The following is a 23,933-nucleotide window of genomic DNA, read 5'->3' on the forward strand; positions in this document are numbered from 1 at the left end:
TCTACTTTCACTCCAGTTGTGGTCTGGTTATCACTGGAGAAATCTGGCAGCTCATCATGAAAATGGGAGCAGAATCAACCACTGGTATGTCCATTAATTAAGGGACCTACCTCCCCCCGAAAACCGTTACTGCTTAAGCTAATGGACAGGAAATTCTCTGGGCAAAATCATGTTCTGAATTACGCTCCAAAAATAAGTGTAGAAAATACACACTAAGATTAAAATGATTTACAATTTTACAAAGCACACTTTACAGTTTAAATTCTGATAGATATGGGCAGATGCCAGAGGATAAACATGTTTTGCCCAACTGGCTGTGGACCCTCTAAATGGCTTAATAGCCTGCAAGTAACTCTGATAATTTCCAAAATAGCTTTTAGGAGCCAGGGCAAAATAAACTCACTGAAACCACTATTTCAGTACATGAAACTACACAGAGATGTTTAGTGAAACTTGCACTCCAATAAGTACCGAAACCTTATAAATTAGAAACTGTTAGCCACGGGGCAGACAGACTGGATGAGGTATGGAAAGAAATCCAGGTCTATTCTTAGAACTCCTTTGTATTCCTAGCTTTTTGGTCAACAAGTTACAAAGCTTTAGTGAATTACTTTGCCTCTCTGAGTCTCCATTTCCATAAGTGAAGAGCACAACTTTTGAATGCATACCATCTGCCAGTCATTTTGCTGGCACTGGGGATAATACAAATAGATGATGCTTATTTTATTCACGTTATGTGCCCAGCTATGTGCCAGGCTTTGTGAAGAATCTTTAATATAAATTATCTGATTTCATCCTCACAGAAACCCTATGGAGAGGATACTGTCACTGTTACTGGAAATAATACTGTTATGTGCTTGTTTGGGAGATGGGGAAACCGAAGCATGGAGACGTGAGTACCTTGCCCATGGTCACCACAGCCTGTACTTCTAACCGTCATGTTTAAGTGACTTCCTGTCTTCTAAGCCGAACGCTGCCTCCTAAACTTTAATGTGCTTACAAATCACTTGGGGAGCTCGTTAAAATGCAGTGTCTTTTTTTGTTCTTTTCTTTTGTACATGGACAAGAATGTTTATAACATCTATATTCATAATATACAGATTGAGGCACAGTCATGTGATGGAATATTATTCAGAAATATGAAATGATAAATTACTGATATGTACAACAATATAGATACATTTATATATTTAGATTCCATTGACGGGAAGTTCCAGACCAGGCAAATCTAATCTATGGTGATCGAAGAGCACGATTTGCCTATGTGGGATGCAGATTGCTTGTACGGGGACACGAGAACACTGGGAGGAGGAAAATATTTAATATCTTGACTTTGGTGGCCTCATATGGGTGTATTTCTTTAAACAGATCAAATTGTACATTCTAGTTATGTGCATTTCACTCTATATAAATTTCATCTCAATTTAAAAGTAAGTGGGGAACATGGTGTATTTTTTTTTTTTTTTTGGCGGGACGCGGGCCTCTCACTGTTGTGGCCTCTCCCGTTGCGGAGCACAGGCTCCGGACGCGCTGGCTCAGCGGCCATGGCTCACGGGCCCAGCCGCTCCGCGGCATGTGGGATCTTCCCGGACCGGGGCACGAACCCGTGTCCCCTGCATCGGCAGGCGGACTCCCAACCACTGCGCCACCAGGGAAGCCCCAATGGTGCATTTTTTAAAGACAAAAATATCTCCTTTTAAAATTTAAATTGTATTATTACTATCAGCCAAAACTATATCAAGCCTTAAATAAGCTTTTTTCTTTTATGCCACACTGCCAAATCAAATGTATGTTGTTTTTGTTGTTAAAATATGCTCCATCTCTAGAGTAGCCATACTTTAGTAAAATGCTGACCTTAAATTTCAAGTACTTTTAAAAAATACCGGAAATTCTAAGCAACCAAAAAAAAAAAAAAAGGTTACTATGTGGGAGAATATGTTAATTAGCTTGATTGTAGTAATCCATTCATATATATATAGTTATATATATGACTTGAATTGTTTATATATATATTACAGAACATCATATTGTATGCCTTAAATATATACAGTACTATTTAAAATAATTTTTATAAGACTTAAGATAAAATGCAGTTTCTGATCAGGACATCTGATCAGTGAAGTCCAAGATTCTGCATTTCTGACAAACTCTCAGGTTCATGGGTCATAGTCTGAGTAGCAGGGTTCCAGTTCTGCAGTCCACTCCCTAGCTTGCAGATTAGAAATACTTGGACAGCTGTTAAAAACTTCTAAGTCCAGGTCACAACTCATGACAATTAAATCAGAATTTCTGGGGCTGGAACTCAAGCATGGATCCATTTTTTTTAAAAGACTCCTAAGTAATTCCAATACACTGTTGCTCTCAAAATCAATTTAGTAGTCAACATGAATGTTAAAAATAATGGAATATAGTGCACTGCATTAGTAAACTAAGTACTCTGAAACTTTTTATATCAGTTTGTGTGTGTGTATATGTACGTCTGCATATGTGTGCGACTGTGTACTGAGTTCTTGGTGTAACATGTATTGCTTATTGTGGTCAAGGTAAAAAAAGAAAAATGAAAGCCACTCTGTATACTAAAAGGAATACAATTTCTTTTTTTTCTCTCCCTCTTTCTTCCTCCCTCTCTATCCCCATATTTTAAAAGGATTTAAGGGAGATTTGAAATATCCATGCTTCATTAAGATAGTATCCTTGTCCACAAGAAGTTTAACATCTACTAGGGAGTCAGATATTTTACAATACAAAAGGGTAGGTGTTATATAGAATATATGATGAGATATCTTGGGAGTATATAAGGAAGGTCGCAAATTACTATCTCAAGAATTCAGGGAAGGTGTCATAGTAGAACTGACATGTTGCTTGTGTCATTAATGAGAAAGAATCTGGCAGAGGGAAAGGAATTCCGAGGCGAGGCATTCTTTCTACCTGGTGCAAAGTCAAGGCGTGGTCTGGGTTTCACTTGCAGGATTAGTGTAAATCAGGAGATGATGACTATTATGAAAATCTGTGTTGAGGTGAAGCATCCTGGGAGTTCTAGGGGAAGTATTTATAGGAAAGCTATATGCTGGAATGGCCAAGAGGAAGGTGAGAAGCCAGAGCTCAGAGATGGAGAAGAACCAAGAATTGGTTCTAAAGGAGCAAGAAGATGAAGAGGGAACTAGAATAAGAATCATGGGGTCAGGAAGAAATGCAATCAGGAATTGGTGATGAAGAAAAGTATGAAATTGTTGACATAACTGGTTTAGAATAAGTAGCAGGGAGACTACCCTGGCGGTGCAGTGGTTAAGAATCCACCTGCCGACGCAGGGGACGTGGGTTCGAGCCCTGGTCTGGGAAGATCCCACATGCCACGGAGCCGCTAAGCCCCTGCGCCACAACTACTGAAGCCCAGGCACCTACAGTCCGTGCTCCGCAACAAGAGAAGCCACCGCAATGAAGAGAAGCCTCTGCTCGCCGCAACTAGAGAAAGCCCACGTACAGCAACGAAGACCCAACACAGCCAAAAATAAATACATGAATTTTATAAAAGTGAAAGAAATAAAAATTTTATAAAAATGAAAGGAGCAAGCACAATTCATGAACATCGGAGCTCATGTGGGTTTTATACCCAAGTAGACAGGTTTCGTGAAAGGGAAGCTGAGAGAGTTCAATGTAGGTGGAATGAAATTACTGCCATATAAGGCTGCAATGGTACACCGGGACTTTAGAGTGCAAGATACTGTATTCCAAGCTAAGGAATTGTTTTGTCTGTTTTATAAATCCTGAGAGATCTATATGAGGGAAGTGGCATGATCAGCTTTTTTTTAAAGATAAGTCTGCAAGTAAAGTTAGGGTGTGACTGCAGCTTAGAATTGCTAGTGCATTGACTGAGGTAACAGACAATGAGGTCCTGAACCAAGCTAAGAAAGGAGCAGTTTTCTGAAGAGGAATTGTCAAAGCTTATTGAATATGAAGTTAAGACAGAAGGAGAAGTTTTGGGAACCAATGTTTAGGTTCTAGTTTGAGAAATGGGGTCCACAAGCATGTTATTAGGCTAGACTGAGAATTCAGGAAGCAGAGAAGTTGTGGAGAGGGGCAGGATGAATGTACGGTGTTTGCAAGGTGGAGTGTCTAGTCAGCACCTAGTAGAAATATTGGGTCTAATGGAGGAGAAGCATATCAAGTAGACCAAGGAAGGATGAAGGGGCTGGAACAGACAATCTCTAAGACTTGAGGTCAAGCCTACCGTATTTTACAGGCAGCATGACAGGGCGTGGTTAAAACAGCAATGAGAAGTTTTAGCTTTCAAAAATTTGTATTTCTAAGTCATAAAGGGAACCTGCATAAATGACTAGTAACAAATTAAAGTAGTTCTCAAAAGTAACCTGAATGAACTTTCACCAATATATTTCCTAAGCCTATAAGGCAGGATTGTAATGTAGACTACAGCTATATAGTTTCTTCCTATTAATCATACAGGTTAGAATAGTAATTTTGGTTTCACAGCAATCATTTAAAAGTGTTATTTTATTTTTAACAGAGAATGTTGTGTGTGTGTGTGTGTGTGTGTGTGCATGCGTGACTGTTATGTTTTGTTATATAACATAGAAGCTAATCTATCTTAAGTAGAGTGACTACTAATTGACAATTTTGATAGATTCAGCATCAAAAAAGCATCAGTAATCTACAGTATTTTCACAGTTTGCAGATTTGAGGTGAGTTGTATAAAACATCTTGCTATCAGGATGTGCTCTAGACTTAACAAAGGTATCCAAATTATCATTTAGATACAAGAAAGAGAAGAAACTACTATAAATACTATCTTCCTTTCCTTAAAATAAATGTGCAAAATAAATCCAAGTGGCTCAATTTTCAGTGGGGGTTTATTGTCCTAAATAAATGAAGCCACTAAATAAACAGAAGAGGAAACAGTGCCAGGACTGTAAATCCAACAATGCTTTGTTCATTTCATGAGATGGATAATTTCAGTGGGAATCCTTCTACCATGAGACAGGCAAATTCAGTACATAAATTTAACATTACAATATAATAATAGGCTACACGAAAAATAATGTTTAAATAATAAAATCATGCCTTGCTCCAAATTTAATCCACTCTTCATATTTTCCCATTAAACATCAATATAAACAGAATAATGTTAATTCAAAATTAATTATGTACTGTTTAAGTTCTTTGTGATAATACACGCATCTCTCTTTTTAATGCTTTCTCTTTTCCCAGGTTCCATGTTTTAATTCTCTGGCAATATTTGTCATTTTCTCTATGTTTTATTAGTGTGTTGTAAATATTTCAATTATGCATCATTCTTACCACTCTGTACTTTAACACTTGTGTTTCCCTCACTAGACTGTGAGCTTCCAGGGGCGAAGATTCTGTGCAATTATTGCTTAATTAACCAATAGAACAAGCATAGTACCTTGGGGATAGAATTTTAAGAGAAAGAATTTTTTAATATATTCTAAGAAAGGAGGGGGGCATCAAAATCGTCATCAAGGAAAAAATAGGAACATTGTCAGGTGTTCTCATCCTAGTTTCATTATTTAGCATGATTTGTACTTTGATTTCCATATGAGGGCCATAATCTTTTCAATGCCTAGGAACTCCAAAGTTGTTAATTCTGTACTGTGTTTCATATTCATTTTCATATCAGAGTCTAATACTATAAGGAACCAATAATGTTTGTTGGATGAATAAACTTCACATTTGGAAATACTTTTTGCCTAAGGCATAAGATCTTAGGACAAGTTGGGAAACACTTAGCAAATACAGTCTTTCTCTTTTTAACTTAGTGTGCACTGAAATCTTGCCACAATGCCATCAATCAGCTAACCAACCAAGCAGGCAGCCCACCAAACAACCAACCAACCAATCAACCAACTAACCAACTAACCAACCAACCAATATGTATTTATTGAGCCTCTATTATGTGCTCAGTACCATGCTAAGCATTAGAAGGAGTATAAGGCATGGTTCCTCTGATTAAGGAACTTACACTTTTTGGTTATATGGTAATCAAACTTAAAAGGTTGAATTGAATTTAATGACGTTCTTTTGGTACTTTAATTACTGAGACCAATGAATGGATATTTTGTTCCAAATACTGCATTATAGTAAACAAGGCTCTGGGATAATATTTCTGCATGGGATATATGTATTTTCAACTATTCTAGCTCATTAGAATAGAATACACTATTATTTTTAAGGAAGGCAGTCACCCACTTTATCTGTTGAATATCTTTTGTCAAAGATAAAATAATAACCCTCATGTTACTTTGCCTTTCTACCTATACCTCTCTATTCCCTCTCTATGACTTTTAGTTTTTGTACAACACTTTAATATTCATGTAAGTACAGTTGATCATGCTATTTAATAATGCAACAATTGCTCAGGGATGGTATCCATGCTGCTGGTTAGAGAAAGTATCAGAAAGATCATGTTGATAAATCTGACTTCGTTATTTCTTTTCCCAGCTGCTTCCACTTTTGATCTGTAAGTCCTTGTGTACTTTGACTATAATCATAAGATCGACTAGACTATGTGAATACATCCCTATATGTGCCTCTATTTGTCTCTTAGGCCAATGTAGGGAAGAAAGCTATAAATTTGGTGTCAGTATTCACCCGTTGAAGGCAAGATAGCCTCTATCCAAGTTAAGAGAATCTCACATGACCACTGAAGGTGTGAGGTCTTATTCAACTTCTTTAGCATCATGTCACATGGTTGATCACTATCGCCCTCAAGAAATTCCTTCACTTGGTTTCCAGGACACCACATTCTCCTGGTTTTCAGTCTTACTGATTGTTCCTTCTAGTGTCCTCATCTGTATCCTTTTTCTGCGACTGTTTCTCTTCTCTGTTCTACTTATTTCATAGATGATCTCATCCAAACTCGTGTATTTCAACATCACCCATATGTCAATTACTCTCTCCCAAATCTATAACTCCAGGCACAATCTCTCCTAAAAACTTCAGGCTCAATTATTTACTCAATACCAGAAGGTCCCATAAGTCATCTCAAACTTAATATGGATAAAACTGCTTATCCCTGAGTCTTCAATTCTCAGTAATTGAAACCACCATCCAGGACAAAAACTTCAGAGCCATCTTTGATCGCTCCTCCTTTCTCACTCTCAAGGTCCAAAAATCTATCCAGTCATGGGTACCTCCAAAGTATGTACTTAACCTACCCTCCTCTCACCACCACCACTGCTGCTACACTAGTCCCAGGAATCATGATCTCTTTTCTGGACTACTCTAGTAGTATCCTAACTGGTCTCTCTGCTTCTCCCTTTTCTGCTGACAGTCTCTTCTCAACACAGGAGCCAGAAGATCAGTGTTTAAAAAATATAAATCTTATTACTTTATTCTTCTGCTAAACGGTTATTCATCATGTTTAGAACAAAATCCAGGAGCTTTACTGTGGCCCACAAGGTCCTCCATGTCCAGCCTCTGCTCTCTCCCCAACCCCATAACCCTAACTTATGTCCCCCAGCTACACTGGCCTCCTTGCTCTTCCTCAACAGACCGAGCACAGTGCATGCTGAGGCCCTTAGAGGTTTCTGTTCCTTCTGCCTGGTATGCCTTGCCTCATTTCATTGAGGTCTCTGTTGAAATGTCCTGACCTCAGCCCTTCCTTGAGTGTTCTATTCCCTAATTCTGCTTTATTTGTCTTCACAGCGCTTCTGACTGATATACTATTTTTTTTTATTTATGATTTTTTAATTGGAATATAATTGCTTTACATTATATAATTATATAATGCTTTACAATGCTGTCTTAGTTTCTGCTGTAGAACAAAGTGAATCAGCTGTATGTATACATATAAGGATGCAGTTCTAAATGCCTGTTTCTTAATAATTTTACTCATGTATGACCACAGTTACATGCATATCAAATATACACAACTGCTTCTGCATTAAGAAATACAGCTATTTAAAAATTAGTAGGTACACCCCAACACTTAGTGTTCAGACCATCTTTCTTTTTCAATTCTTCCCGCTCTCTTACCTTGAGAGGTGGTACTTTCTGCACCTGGAACCTGTCCCCTCTACTGAGAAAGGGCTGTGGGGAGACTGGAAATGGCTGCTGGTGCTGGCGATCCTCAGTGACACGTGGTCTCTTCTCCCAGCTTGTAGGGGCCTCTTCTTGGGTGACAGAAGGTTTCCTCTTGAGGTTTTCTGGGCTGTGATCAGCCAGAGCTGATGGAGGCTCTTTCACAGTGGTCTCCCATAGACCTGCTTCTACTATGGGCTTCACTACTATTGTTTCTACCCCAGGGCTCTTGGGTTTGCTCAGGGATGTAACTAAAGCTTCTTGGCTTTCATTTCTGTTATAACTTGAAGTTGTAGTGAGATGATTCTCTTTCTCAGACTTCTGTTCAGCAGAGGCAACTGGCTTTTGCTCCAAGACAGCCTCATCCTTTGGGCACTTGATGGGAGGGACGCTGCTAAGCTCATCTGTACTGGGAGCTGAGGAAAGCAGGGGTGCTGGGGATTTGGACTTTGGCTGCATCTTGTCTTGGCTTTCATGCTCTTCTTTCCTGACTGGTGATGGCAGCTGTAGTACTTCTTCTTTAGACAGTAACTGGGGAATTACTGAGACTGTACTGACAGGAGAGGCCTCTGAAGGAAGCATGGCTTTTGGTTGCTCAGCTGGGGTTTTCTTTACTTTGGGATCGTTGGGTGAAGCTGTCAATTGCTTTGAATCTTCAAGGCTCAGGCCAGAACTCTGACCATAGTAGCTTGCAAAGAACTGTTCTTTCCAAGGCTCTACATTTTTCTCCTTCTCGATCTCTTGTCGAATTCTCACCTGCATCTCAGGTGTACACTCACCTTCTGAAAGTCTTTCCTTCCAGCCTTGGGCTGCTGAAGTGAAGAACTCATTACTAAGGGCTGAGCCATTTAACTTCATCAGACCATCTGGACCAACCTGTCGATCCACCTCTGGAAGCAGTAGAAGCAGTCGCTGTTGGCAATCTCCAGGAAGGACTGCAAAGGTGTGTTTGTGGATTAGTGCTCGTAGGTTTGTATTAACCAGAATGGAGTCTGGTGTCTCAACGTCAATTTCGGCACATTTAGTCCTCTTCCATTTGCCTTGTGTGAAGCCTGTCAGACCTCTGGAATGACTTCTTTCCCAGGCCTAGCAAAGGATTTTCCACTTTAACTGAAGGAGAAAAGCTAGAGTTGGAGTTCTGAGGGCTGCTTGACTGTCCGTCAGACTGCTTTCCTTCCCATATCGCAGGTTTGGCAGGTACAGAGTCAGTGGCTGCTTTGACAGTCTTCAGAGAGCGGTGCTGGTTGGAGGAGATGGACGTGTTTGGCCTGCATTGCTGCTGCCGCTGTTTCTTCTGCTGTTGCTGTTTTAGAGCCTGCTTTAGTGCCTTCTTGCTGTGCTCCTGTGACAGAGAAATGACTTTACCTGCTGGAATGGTGGGTGATGGGGAGCCTGACTGAGGAGAGGATGGTTGTGACAGTCTAGACGATACTTCCCTTTTCCACCTGCTCTTTTTTCCCTCCTTGTTGCTGCCACCATCACTGCTGCTGCTGCTGCTGTTCTCAGAACTCTGGGAATCTGACTGACCGTCACTGCTTTCTTCTGAACCTTCTGATAGCTCTTTCACCCCATCCGGCACACCTTCCTTCAAAGTATACACTCCCATTCTACCTGGAACCTTAGAGAAGATGCGCTCTTCACCTCGGGAGTTCGTGTGCAGCTTTGCATTCAGGCATGCAAGAGGGGAAGTTCCACTTCTTCATGCAGAATCAGTGGGAGCCCTGAGCTGTGTTCACTTGTCACTCACTGATAGGATTTTGATAATGAGTCTGATTTCTTTTAGTCCTTCTCTCTGGATAACTTGAAGAATTTCTTTATGACTCATGGGTGTATTGGGATGTTTTTCTAAGACCGTCTTGGCGGCCTCCGCCCAGGTCCTGCGCTTCTTCCTACGGCCCTTTTCCCTCATGTCGGGTCTTGAATTGACTGGGAGGCTCCCGTGTCCGGGCTGCGGCTGCCCTCCCTGCCTGCTCTGCCCTGCGCTGTTTTTCCCGCGGTGCCGGGAAAGATGGGAGAAAGGGGAAGTCAGGCCGGAGGAGCACCCCAGCAGAGGAAGCGGCGGGGTGGTGCGCGGGGGCGGTCTACGGGGCGGCCGGTCCTCCTGCTGCTTTTACCACTGCTACCGCCGCTGCCATATTGGGTCCTTACTGTACAGGCAGCCGCTACGGTCATGTCTGATACGCTATTAAGGATGGATTTATTTCCTTATATTCTCGCTTTCTCACTAAAATATTCCATGAAGCAGGGACTTAATTTAATTTACTGGGGTATGCTTTATGCCTAGAATAGTGTTTTGCATACAAATATTTTTTCAGTCAATAAATTGAGATACGCAGAATAGCATTTATCAAAGCAGGAAGCATTTCAGTCTTTTTTGTCTGTCTCTTTCTTCTCCCAAATTGAGTGACTTCTGGTGGTTTTGGAAATACCTGCTTAGACATCAGAGGGAAGTTGGTATTTGCAAATGAACACATGCCATTTGTAGAATGAACACCTACCTCCCCAAATGGGCCAATATAGGAGTTGCTGCTAAGCCGCCACAAACAGCCCAGTGAGCTTGGGAAGGGCTCACGTGGCACAGCACAGAGAGGCAGATTTAGGTAAGGAGTACACCAGTGCCGCGGAGGAGAGGAAGTAAGCTCTAGCAGTTATAGGCATGGAAGGCTAGGCAGCTTGGGCTACTTCCCTAATCTCTCTCAATCTTAGTTTTCTCATCTATTAAAGGAGGCTTGTGACAGATCTCCTATGCAGAAGAATTACAAATAACGTATGTGGCTGTGTAAGGTGGCAGAGCGTGACTCCATTTGGTAGTGTGCAGTGCCCAAAATGAGTTCTTTCGCAAGACTGCAGGATGAAAAGAAGGGGTAATAATACTTTTATGGCGGAGAAGTCTGACAAACAAGACATTAGCCAGGTGATAAAGATTCATGTCAACAAGTGATGTCACGCTGATAGTATCTGCTTTTGATATGATATGATAAGAATGGTGTTTTACTTCTGTGGTCTTTCTCAAGAAAATCCATAACCCCAGTAAAACCATGAGAAAAAGCTCAGACGAATCCCAACTGAGGAACATTCTACACAATACCTGACCCGTATTCCTCAAAACTGTCAAGATCCTCAAAAATAAGGAAAGTCTAAAAACTACCACAGCCAAGAGGAGCCTAAGGGGGCCTGGCACGATGACTAAAGGTGATGTGGCATCCTGGATACCACCCAGGGCATTCCTTTCCTGGGACAGGAGAAAACAAAACAAACCATGAGGTGAAAACTAAGGGAATGTGAATAAAGTATAGACTTTACTTAATAATACTGTATCACTATTGGCTTATAAAACGTAGCAAATGTGCCATACTAACAATAAGATGTTAACAGCAAGGAAAATTCAGTGTGGGGTATATGGGAACTATCTCCACAATTTTTCTGTAAATCTAAAACTGTGTCACAGTAATAGTAATAATAAAAAGCTTATGAACAAAAAAGAGAAGGCTCACTGTGATGATTAAAGTAAAATAGTGTATGGTAAGTTCTAAACCCTTAATACATATCATAACTTCTAATTGGTTGCTCACTTAATGAAGTAGTTAAATTTATCACAGTAGCACCCATTATGAAACAATGTTATTCATAGTAGCAAAAAATGTTGCTATTTAGTAGGAACGGTATGGCTAAGTAAGATAAGAAATATCACATAATCATGAAAACTGTGGCTGTAAACATTGTAGGACAACATGGAAAATGCTCATGATACAATGTTTAGTTTTAAGTGGATACAAAATTACATACATAATACGATGATGGCAGTTACAAAATAACTGGAAAGAAGCACATGAAAATGCTAGCAGGGAATATGAAAGGCGGGCGTATTATAGGTGATTCCTCTAATTCTGTTTTCTTATTTTTCTATAACGTGGGTGTAGTATTTTAAACAGCAAAAATAAATTTAATACAATTCAAAGGTACATAAAAACAACAGTATTTAATCAAACAGGGTAGCAACTTTGCGCTTTAGTATATTCATCACATAGTGACAAATTTTTCTTTTACATCAGGGATCTTTATCAGAGTGGTCTTTGGACTTGGACGAGAAAAAAAATTCATCTTTATTTTCAGCTATTTCTAACAGAAATATAGCATTTCCTTCAATAATACATGTTTGCAACAAACAACAGTAGCATAGCAGACGTTATGACTCTGTTGCCCATAAAAATCACAGATAGTTTCATATTTTATTTTATGCATTTAGAAATATTATTCCGAGAAGGATCTACAGGCTTCACTATACGTACTGCCAGAGACAATCAAGGATCAAAAAGTTTAGGGACTTCTGATTGAAAAAATGGCTGAACGTAACACCATAAATAATGTGAAATTTCATGTTGTACCTATCTATGAATTTTTATATGTGTAACGAGAGAGCTTAGGAGATGTCCTTTACAGTCTGTGGTGGCACAGGTAATTAATATGAAGCTTATTCATAGGTAGAAAATCAATACTGATCAAAAACATCAAAAATGGGGGAGGGGGAAGTTGATATGAATAAGCTATTTTCTATACTTTCCACATTTAAACCATAGTGGATACAGAGCTGTGATTTAGCATCAAGAGAAGAATTAATTCCCCAGGGAACATGGCAAAGATATTTTACATGGAAATGTCACAAACCTGGGAGTAACTGCCTTACAAACCTTCTATCTGTTCTGCTATGCATTTACAGGTTTTCTTCACTAAAAGCATATTATCTAAAGTCACTTGGAAAAGAATAACAAAATTTAACTTCCTGCTTTTTTTTTTTTTTTTTTTGCGCGGGCCTCTCACTGTTGTGGCCTCTCCCGTTGCGGAGCACAGGCTCCGGACACACAGACTCAGCGGCCATGGCTCACGGGCCCAGCCGCTCCGCGGCACGTGGGATCTTCCCGGACCGGGGCACAAACCCGTGTCCCCTGCATAGGCAGGCAGACTCTCAACGACTGCGTCACCAGGGAAGCCCAACTTCCTGCTTTTTGAATGGGTTTTTGCCTGATCTCAGTTGGGAAGTGTGCTTATCACAAATAACCAAAGATGATGATGATGATAACTAAAATTTATTGTGTCAGGCACTGGACTAATCACTTTATATGTATTAATTCTCATTAATTCTTGTAAGGTAGGAATTAGTCTCTTGGAAAGTTTGATAATATCATACAATGTTTCTGTCTATATTCACTATACTTGCATTAGATCTCAAGGATTTACTTACTAATCATTGCAAGTTCATACCCTTAAACAACACATCTGTTCTGAGTAGCTTAGTAAATAGAGGATCAGTCATTTTAAATGTGATGGTCCAGGGTTCAAGTCATTAAGGCATTAACTTCAGCTCTGTGTTGGTGGTACAGTGGTGAGCATAGCTGTCTTCCACTTTATATCCAGATGCTGAACATAGTAGTCTATGCAAAAGTTCTCATTTTTCTAGTAAATGCCTTCATCCCATTCTTAAAACAGAGGAAAAGTTTTCAGAGAGCAGTTTTTAATATACTTAATTTCATCCCCAAACATCTAGGGAACTTGATTTGGTCACCAAGTCTTTCAGTGTGATGAATATTTCATATTTTTATGTCTCAATCTGGTGGCCAGGTGACCTGAAAAATACTTCATACAGAACAGATGCTATTTGAGATCAAGCTGTAGTTGACTTTTAGTGTACTTTCTGCCCTCTCCATTCTGAGCTCCACAAAACCACACTGGTTGTCTTTACTGTAAACTAATGTAAACAGCTTCAGTTGGGTTCTCATTGCTGCTATCCATCCATCCATCCATCCATCCATCCATCCATCCATCCATCCATCCATCTCAGGCACTGTCCAATGTGCTGAGGTCACAAGCATGAAAGATAAAATCCCTCTCTTTAAGGAACTCAGTGGGACACAGACAAATAAGCAGGCAATCCTAAGTGTGTGGAGTTGGCGATGAGAAAGGAAAAACCCTGACTCAGACCAAGGAGACTGGGAGGAGAAGACTTTCTGGCGGAAGTAATGTTTTTTTTTGTTGTTGTTGTTGTTGTTTTGTGGTACGCAGGCCTCTCACTGTTGTGGCCTCTCTTGTTGCCGAGCACAGGCTCCGGACGCGCAGGCTCAGCGGCCATGGCTCACACGCCCAGCCGCTCCGCGGCATGTGGGATCCTCCCCTACCGGGGCACGAACCCGTGTCCCCTGCATCGGCAGGCGGACTCTCAACCACTGCGCCACCAGGGAAGCCCGGAAGTAATGTTTGAACTGACTTTTGAGGATAAATAGGGCTTGACTTTGGCAAAGAGCACCCTCCTCCTCCTACGTCACCTGGATAGTGTTAAAGCACCAGAAACTCACCGTGTTCAAAATAATAGCTATCATCATCCCTCTTCATGACCCCTCTCCACCTCCCCATATTTATAGTCCCTTCAAATGAAGGAACTGGGGCTGTCTTTAACAACCTCATCCTCCAAATTCAATCATCTGTAAAGCACTGTGCAGTCAGCATTCTCTCTCATATTACTCTTAGCCTTTCAGTCACTTTTCAAGCCCATCTTAGATTTGTAATCTTAACTCCTGCAATCTTCCAGCTGATGTGGAATTGCTTGGTAAATGGTAAAACATCATGCAAATGTTAGTGGCTTTTAGTCTAAATCACACTAATCCTCTTGATGATCTGATCTTCTTCCATGGTTTTAAATACCACCTATACACTGATAAATTCAAATTTATATTTCTAGCTGTGACCTTTCTGTTGAGATTCAGACTAAAAATCCCACTGTCTACTCAATATATCTCCACTTGGAAATTTAAAAGGCATTTCAAATGTATGAGCTTCAAAACTAACTCTCCATTTCTAACACTCCTCCCTTTGCCCAACTTGCTCCTTTCATAGTCTGCCCCATCTCAGTTGATGACAACTCCTTGAATTCCTCCTTGGTCTCTTTTTACCACATCCATCTATTCCATTAGCAAATCCTGTTAACTCTACTTTCAAAAGCCATCCGGAATGTACATCTCCACTGCTCTCACACCAGTCTAAACTACTTGGTGCTGCCTTCCTACCTGTCTATCTCTTCCTGCTTTGCTATAGTCTATTCTCCACACTGGAGCCTGGTGATGTTTTATAGAAGTCAGTCAAATTGTGTCACCACTCTGCTAAAAACAAAACCAAACCCTCTGTAGCTTCCCTTTTCATTCAGAATAAAATCCAGATCCTTAGCGGGACTCATGCTATCTTTTTGACATATTCTATCACTCTCCTCTTTAGCTTCTTCTGCTCCAGCCAGGATGCTCCTGCCTTTGCCCCTGCTGTTCCCTCTGCTTGGGAAACTCTTTTCTCAGACAGTTATGTGAGTTGTTCCTTCCTTTTATTCAGGTTTTTATTCAGATGCCACTTCCTTAGAGAGGTCTTCCCCAGCCTCCCCATAAAAGAGCAGCACATCATTCACTTAACCACCTTAACCCTAATTTATTTTTCATTATATTTTTTCATACTGCAAATATCTTTTGAATGTGCTAGGTACTGTCCTAGGTGCTGAGAGTATAACACTAAACAAAATAGGCAAAAATCCCTTTCTTTCATGGAGCTTACTTTCCAGTGTGGAGAGAGTCAATAAACAAATTAAACAGCATGCCAGACGAAAATAGGTTGTATGGTGAAAATCAAAGCAGGGAAGCGAGATAGGATGTGTTGGGGCAGAGTGGTGGTTACTGCTTAATAAGAAAGTCTTCGCTGAGAGAGGGCTATTTGAATAGAGGTCTGAAGGAGGTGAGGGAAGATAGCCTGTGAATGTGTTGAAAATGAGTGTTCTGGATATAGAGAATGGCAAATGCAAAGCCCTGAAGCAAGATCTTGCTTGATGAGTTCCGGGAGAACATCAGTAAGGAGAACAAGGTAGCTTGAAAAGGGCAGCACTTCTCACTACTTGCATTATATTATAGATCTATTTTTTTTTTTTCTATTGCTTATCTCTCTCCTTCAGAATGTTGGCTCCATTAGTGCATGATCCAACCTTTTGTTTTTAACTGCTTTATCCCAAGAGTCCAAGACTGAACCTTGTTCATAGTACAGATTCAGTATATATTTATTGAATGAATTGTCATGCACTATAGACAAAACCGGCTATTCACAATCCTTTAACATGCTCCATGCTTCTTAGCTTTTCTTGTCTTGTTTATGTCCTCCATCTAGAATGCATCTCTGCTTTTTAAAAGACTATCCTTTAAGACACAACTCCAATAATACTGTTTTAATGAAACCCTGCCTGGTCGGCCATCAGCTAAACGCCATTTTGCCTTTTTCTGATGATTCTTTGTATTGTCATCACTGTTGAACAGAAAGCTCCATGGGACAGTGAGCATGACTTTGAGTCTCCAGGGTAGAACACCGTGTGTAGCCTGGTGGCTAATCATATGTGCAAGGTGCTCAGTAAACAGTGAGATAAATAAGTATCTGTTGAAGGAAGTGAGCTACTTCATGATTTACCTTATCCAGTCAAAACTGCTATTATGTTCTATGGTAGTTTACAAAGTAACTCAAGATCCCTAGATGTTGGTCAGCATCACAGAATTTGAAACTCCTTTTCTGAATAGCAGAGTAACTATAAGTGCCAACCTCCTTTACAGGGAGGAATCATGGCAAAGGGAATCCATCTAAATGGTGTCCCCTTTGCATTATCCATGGCACTGTATACATGGGAGAGTGACCGGATCCTTTTCTTTGTCATTCAGTCCACGGTTTCCTCCCCCACCCCCTCTATTTTTAAGTATTCCAGATTGGTAATGCTGTTATTTCAAAACTAAGAGAATCGTGACCTTTAGGCTAAAACACTGCTTTGAATCTGCAATACATTGCTGATTGTTTACAAATAAATGTTAATATAAAGAAAGAACCAATATTTGTTGGTATCAAAAAACAATATGGCTTAACTTTTGCTTACTACCCATCACCTTAAATGACCTGGCTTTTCAGAGGACTGACAATTCAGGCAGAAAAATCACATTTTGGACAAACCGAATCAGAAAGTGTGAAAATACCTATTGCAAATGGACTGATGTGGTAACAAAGAGAAGACCGTGTATATCTGTTGAACAAAGAGGAAGTGGGAACAAAAAAATTCACAATTTGTATGGAAACACAAATGACCCGAATAGCCAAAGCAATCTTGAGAAAGAAAAACGGAGCTGGAGAAATCAGGCTCCCTGACTTCGGACTATAATACAAAACTACAGTAATCAAGACAGTATGGTACTGGCACAAAAACAGAAATATAGATCAATGGAACAGGATAGAAAGCCCAGAGATAACTGCATGCACTTATGGTCACCTTATCTTTGATAAAGGAGGCAAGAATATACAATGGAGAAAAGACAGCCTCTTAAATCAGTGGTGCTGGGAAAACTGGACAGCTACATGTAAAAGAATTAAATTAGAACACTCCCTAACACCATACACAAAAATAAACTCAAAATGGATTAAAGACCTAAATGTAAGGCCAGACACTATAAAACTCTTAGAGGAAAACATAGGCAGAACACTCTATGACATAAATCACAGCAAGATCCTTTTTGACCCACCTCCTGGAGAAATGGAAATAAAACCAAAAATAAACAAATGGGACCTAATGAAACTTAAAAGCTTTTGCACAGCAAAGGAAACCGTAAACCAGATGAAAAGACAACCCTCAGAATGGGAGAAAATATTTGCAAATGAAGCAACTGACAAAGGATTAATCTCCAAAATATACAAGCAGCTCATGCAGCTCAATATCAAAAAAAAACCAAACAATTCAATCCAAAAATGGGCAGAAGACCTAAACAGACATTTCTCCAAAGAAGATATACAGGTTACCAACAAATATATGAAAGGATGCTCAACATCACTAATCATTAGGGAAATGCAAATCAGACTACATTACAAATATAAAAATCAAAACTACAATGAGGTATCACCTCAAACCGGTCAGAATGGCCATCATCAAAAAATCTACAAACAATAAATGCTGGAGAGGATGTGGAGAAAAGGGAACCCTCTTGCACTGTTGGTAGGAATGTAAGTTGATACAGCCACTATGGAGAACAGTATGGAGGTTCCTTAAAAAACTAAAAATAGAACTACCATACGACCCAGCAGTCCCACTACTGGGCATATACCCTGAGAAAGCCATAACTCAAAAAGAGTCATGTACCCCAATGTTCATTGCAGCTCTATTTACAATAGCCAGGACATGGAAGCAACCTAAGTGTCCATCGTCAGATGAATGGATAAAGAAGATGTGGCACATATATACAATGGAATATTACTCAGACATAAAAAGAAACGAAATTGAGTTATCTGTAGTGAGGAGGATGGCCCTAGAGACTGTCATACAGAGTGAAGTCAGTCAGAAAGAGAAAAACAAATACCGTATGCTAACACATATATGTGGAATCTAAAAAAAAGTTTCTGAGGAAACTAGGGGCAGGACAGGAATAAAGATGCAGATGTAGAGAGTGGACTTGAGGACACGGGGAGGGGGAAGGTAAGCTGGGACAAAGTGAGAGAGTGGCATGGACATATATACACTACCAAATGTAAAATAGATAGCTAGTGGGAAGCAGCCGCAGAACACAGGGAGATCAGCTCGGTGCTTTGTGTCCACCTAGAGGGGTGGGATAGGGAGGGTGGGAGGGAGACGCAAGAGGGAAGAGATATGGGGATATATGTATATGTATAGCTGATTCACTTTGTTATACAGCAGAAACTAACACACTATTGTAAAGCAATTATACTGCAATAAAGTTGTTAAAAAGAAGGAAGAGGAAGTGGATGTGCTAATATAGTTCCACTTCACTGCTACCAAAGACTTGAAAGGCTTCTCCTTAGTTAATTGAAAGGCCAATTAGCAGGCCTCTCTAAGGGCAAGCAAGCCCAAGTCAGATTTTCTTTTATTTCCTCATCCAAACCCTTCTCTCCCTCTAATCATCAGTAATGTTAATGATGAACTCAAGCAAAGTATTTCTCATGGTAGAATGTGGGTTGCATTGTCTACTTTTCCTACTGGGTGGCATTTAAAATAACAGCACTTTGATAAGCTCATTGTTTCTCCAATTTAAATCCATTTTAACTTGGCTACTGCTTCACTAGTTGACACTGGTTTCTTGTCCACATTCCAACTATGGGCATAAAATAAAGTGCTATCTACAGTGTTCTTGCCTTTGAAACTGTCATCAAGTCATTTAAATAAAAGACATACTGCCAAATATTAATGAAGCTTATTAGAAAAACGCTATGATGCAGAAGATCCCTAGGATATAAAATTATGGTTTTATGCACTAATTTCGGTACCAGATGACTGTATTTTTTTTTTTTTTTTTACTGAAATGCTCAATGATGCTCTAAATATTGGAAGTTCTGAGAAAGTGGAACAAGTGAGCTATCCATTTGCCACTTAGTCACATGTTCACAGTGGCCTTTTCTATTGGTTATTAAGGCCAGTTCTATCTCGAATCAACACTTCAGTTCAGGCTCCTGAAAGTCATTGGTGTGGTTCGTTGGTTTGTTTTCAAACTCACATTTTTATTTAATAGACTCTGAAATATCACACTATAGCTTTGAGTGAAATAGTACAGGAATCGTAATGGTTTAAGTTTTACAAAGTTACATTTCGGCAGCAGCTTCATGGGAGTTGTTTCATAAAATTAAAGAGTGGGGCTTGAATAAATATGAAAAACCCACCTGGAAAACAAACAACGACCCAGACTACAGTCGTCCTTCGTGACTATCCGAGAATTGTGCTTTCCGAGTTTCGAAGAGCTAGCTACTCTATTAATGTCAAGACTTGCAAAATTCTGCCTTATAAACATGATTGGGAGGGGAGGCTATTAGTATGCCTAAAAAGTGCTCCCAGGAACAGGAAACTCAAAACCAGGCCTTGTTGAAACCATGAGCCTGAACCGGCTTTGAGGGGATCTTTCATTTCTGGGGAGCTATGAGATAAGTAATCATCATAACGGGAACTATGGTGGCAGAAGAATCATATCATTTGATTCTCATCACCATAGGGCCTGGGGCAAAAGCTCAAAGTCCTGTCCCTGGAGGAGGATGTTAGAAAGGCCCAAGGACCGCTGCTGTTAGTTGCCCGGTAATTTTCGGGGTCAGCACCACACGATGGCCAAGGACACAGCTCTCATCAGACACAATGTGGGTTTGGCGAACTCACTCGAGCCAGGTCCCGAAGTTACCGGTACTGCCATGCCAGAGTGGAGACCAACGTTTACTGGGTGGGGTGGAGACGGGGGCAGAAACCACACTGCTCCAGAGCAGCAGAGACGGCTACTCAGTGGGTTTGTACGGAGTTGGTAACAGGGAATTTTCTATTGAAGTGGATGACAAGTTGGAATCGCTCTGACTTTGGAGATTATAGGCATCAGTCACCAAGTTTTAACCTGGGAAAGGCATTCATGGGTTAGTTGGTGCTGCTGGGCAACGTTCAAGCCTGAACTCAAGTCCTGGCTAGTGCCCAGGCACCTGTTCTGCAGAAAAGTCTGGATTCCTCGAATCTAATCCAAAGTCACTGCTTGAAGTGAGCTTCCTGTGTCAGACACTAAGTCAGATGGTTTCCATCAACACACATAATCGTAGGCGTGCCTTCTCCAGGTCCTGAGGAGGGCGTGGTCGTGCTGTGACGTAGAGGATGTGAAAGTGAAAGCCCAGGTGAGTGCATAGTTTGTCTTCCTGGACCTGGCCCTTGAGCTGGGCCGCTGCTCAATGTGCCTGGGCCACCTCTGCCGCCGGAGCCTTCAGCTCTGCTGCAAGCTTGTCCAGGGCAGCTTTTTTGAAGTAATCTCACTCTCCAGGAATGGTGCTTCCTATTCGGACATTCGCAGATCCCACTTGAATCGTGTGTTGGAAGTCCACGGACAGGCCCGTGTTCAGCTCCACCCGGTTGGTAGGGATGCTCGGTTTCCTGCACAGCTCCTCCCAGAGGGGCAGTAACACCTGGAAGTCTGGGTCTGGTCCTTGACCAAGATCATGCCCAAAGCCCCCGAGGGTCATCAGTACCACGAACTCCGGGCTGGGGCACTTGGTGTTTATGTGTTCCACCACGGCCACCATGGGGGCAGGCCACGTTTGCTCTCCTCTCCGCTGGTGTTAATCTGGTCCATAACCTTTTACCTTTCGGGAGAACCTTTTTCCTGCCACGCACTGCTCACTTTGTCTGCCAGCTTCACAGAATCCACTGTTTCCAGCATGAAGAGAGTGGGGACAGCCATCAATCTGCTGACATTTTGTTTCTGTAGATGGCCAATGAAGTGCCATTTGATCTCAGGACATGAAGACAGAATTTTAGGATTTGATGCTTTTTCAAGCAGTTCCTGAACATAGCTCTCCCTGAAAGTGCGCTGCTGGTGACTGTAGGCCTCGATCCCCATGTCTGCAGGTTTGGTTTTGCTGACTGCTACTAGCTGGGGCTGGATGGCTGGGAGTTCCCGCAGCTGCCGCGCTACCCCCCTGCTGCACGCGCTTGTTCACTGCCCTCAGGGCGAACCCATCCCACAGCTCCGTGGCTTGCTGCCAGCGCTCCACATCCCCCAGGGACTAACGTCCTGGTATGGTCTTAAGAATAATGTTTACATAAGACAGGCAGTGTAATAGCCAATGCCAAGTAATCTGCAACTGAGAAATTTTTGAATAATTTCACCAAAGAGTTTTAAATCCTACTTAAAACAGTCAAGTGAATAGAGAGATACATACATTCAATTCAGGATCAAATGTTTTAACTATCATTAGCATTCTTTCCAGAGCATTAAGTATATCCAGGAAAATTCTGCTTCATCTTCATAATTTCTGTAATCAATAGGCAATGTCAGTTGAGCTCTCTGAATATTAATCCCACATATAGAAAAGAAAGGGAGCATTGACACCTAAAACTCAGTCATATGTTCATCTTTGTCAACTCTATAATTTTAGACTATTTTATATTCAAAGGACAACATTTGTAAAATAAAGGCTAATTTTATTTATGCTTGTAAAAAGCATTTTACATATTTTCACCTATATTACTGTTATATAAGCTGTTAATTATGAAGACAGTTATTAAAAAATGAGTAATGGCTTCTGATCCTTTGGCTAATGAACTTAAGTAGAGGCAGATACCTTTTAGTACTAAAGTGATAATACTATTTATTCATTTCTAGACACTATACTCCTGGTTTGCCAAGCAGTGATAAGATAGTTCGTGAGGTTTAGATGTATAGATTATCTATTGTGAAACCCAAGTTGTATTAGATGTGGTTCTATATACAGTAATTTAGAATTATTCCAGCCTATATGGTAGGTAATTCACTCAGCACTCATTAGGTTCTATTACCAGGTTTCAAAAATGTAGTAAGTTGTTAAAAAATGATTATTGACGCCTTTCAAATTATGCAATGGAACTTGACCCAAAGGCAAGTTCTGTCTCCATCTCTTCCTGACGTATGATCTCTGGTACGCTGCTTAACCTTACCTCTGTTTTGAATTCTGTAAAATGGGTTAATATCAACACCTTTTTCATTGAATTAGTGTGAAAAGCAAATGAAATATTTTATGTCAAAATATGTTGTAAAGTGTAATATAGATAAGAAATGTCAGTTACTATCATTATTGTAATTATACTACTGTTGGCCCTTTTGTATGATATGTTTGTGTTTACTGGAACATTTTTATGATCTTTCCTGCTTACTTTATTAACCTTCTATAAAAAATAATAAAATATTTATACTTCTCAGATTTTATTTGAGTTTCCAGTTTATGAACTTAAATTTTCAATATGTATTTTAAAAGCAACATCAGCTCTACAATTCCCAATTATTTAACAACTATTGGTATAGTTAGATTTTTGGATTCTAACTTCTTGAGTAGAAGAACATTGGGTGGAATATGACATACTGAACGTGGTGTTTATAAGATATTATTTGGTTGGAATAAAGATGCTGGGAGTAGAGATACGGATGACTAGTTCATGTGTAAGGTGGCAAGGATCTGGACCAAGCAGAGCATTGGAAAGCAACAAAATTCAGTGAATTCAAACTAAATTACAAAGGAAAATCTGACAAGCTAAATAATAAGCTTAATGTAGACAATGAAAGAAAAATGTTAAATTACCATGTAATGTTGATTACCTGGAAAATGGTAGTATCAGTGATAGAAAGATGGCATTTGAAAGGATGAGCCATGTTGAGAAGGAAATATGGCCCAAGAAACTGACCTCTGTTTTGGCCATGCTGGTGTCTGAAGTGTTGTTGATGGAATATTTTGTGGATCATAACTTAAAAGCAGTTTAAAATATGGAAACACAAATCAAAGATGAAGATGTAGTTTTAAGTGTGATGAAATGATAGCAAATAATGATCATGGCTAGTAACAAATGACTTATTTATGTTATGTTATGACTGATGGCAACTGACTTATGTTACTTATGTTATGACAAGGGTTATTTTAAATGCTTTCTACACACTAACTCTAATTTTCACATCAAATAGTATCTCCAGTTTGCTGATGAGAAACCTGAGGTACAGAGAGGCTACACAACTTGCCTTATATTACACAGCTAATAAGTAGCTAAGCTAGAATGAGAATGGATGAGCTCTTCCAGGAAGCAAAATAGAAAAAGAAAAACAAAAGATGGAATGAAAGGCAATTCCCATGGGCAGTGGGAAAATGAGAAAGAAGGAAACCAGATTCCAGGAGCAACTAGAAAAGTAGGAAAAGGTCAGCTGAGCTTTGTCACAGAACAAGGCAAGGCAGAGTTTCAAGGAGGAGGGTGTGGTCTACAATGTTAAGTACTTCTGAGAGTTCAAGAGCAATGAACTCCCAGCAAAGCATCTGGATTTGGGAGTGCTGATGAGACAGAAGCTTGGGTA

The 23,933-nt window shown here is 40.3% G+C and overlaps 2 protein-coding genes and 1 pseudogene across 13 annotated transcripts in view; all 3 read right to left on the reverse strand.

Moving 5' to 3' along the window:
• MAGI2 (membrane associated guanylate kinase, WW and PDZ domain containing 2) overlaps positions 1-23,933 on the reverse strand; it is a 1,347,997-nt gene that overhangs the window by 269,322 nt on the left and 1,054,742 nt on the right. The window lies entirely within an intron of this gene.
• LOC307191441 (putative Polycomb group protein ASXL2) lies at positions 7,906-11,540 on the reverse strand. The gene is given in 5 exon segments (XM_079931558.1): positions 7,906-9,087; positions 9,089-9,749; positions 9,792-10,023; positions 10,026-10,080; positions 10,084-11,540. Coding segments are annotated over 5 exon segments (2,244 nt in total). The 5' UTR covers positions 10,228-11,540; the 3' UTR covers positions 7,906-7,935.
• LOC307191439 (pyridoxal phosphate homeostasis protein-like) lies at positions 20,794-21,617 on the reverse strand (annotated as a pseudogene). The gene has a single exon. The product of its transcript is annotated as a pyridoxal phosphate homeostasis protein-like (transcript).

This window comes from Stenella coeruleoalba (assembly GCF_951394435.1).
Source record: "Stenella coeruleoalba genome assembly, chromosome: 9".
Classification (NCBI taxonomy): domain Eukaryota; kingdom Metazoa; phylum Chordata; class Mammalia; order Artiodactyla; family Delphinidae; genus Stenella; species Stenella coeruleoalba.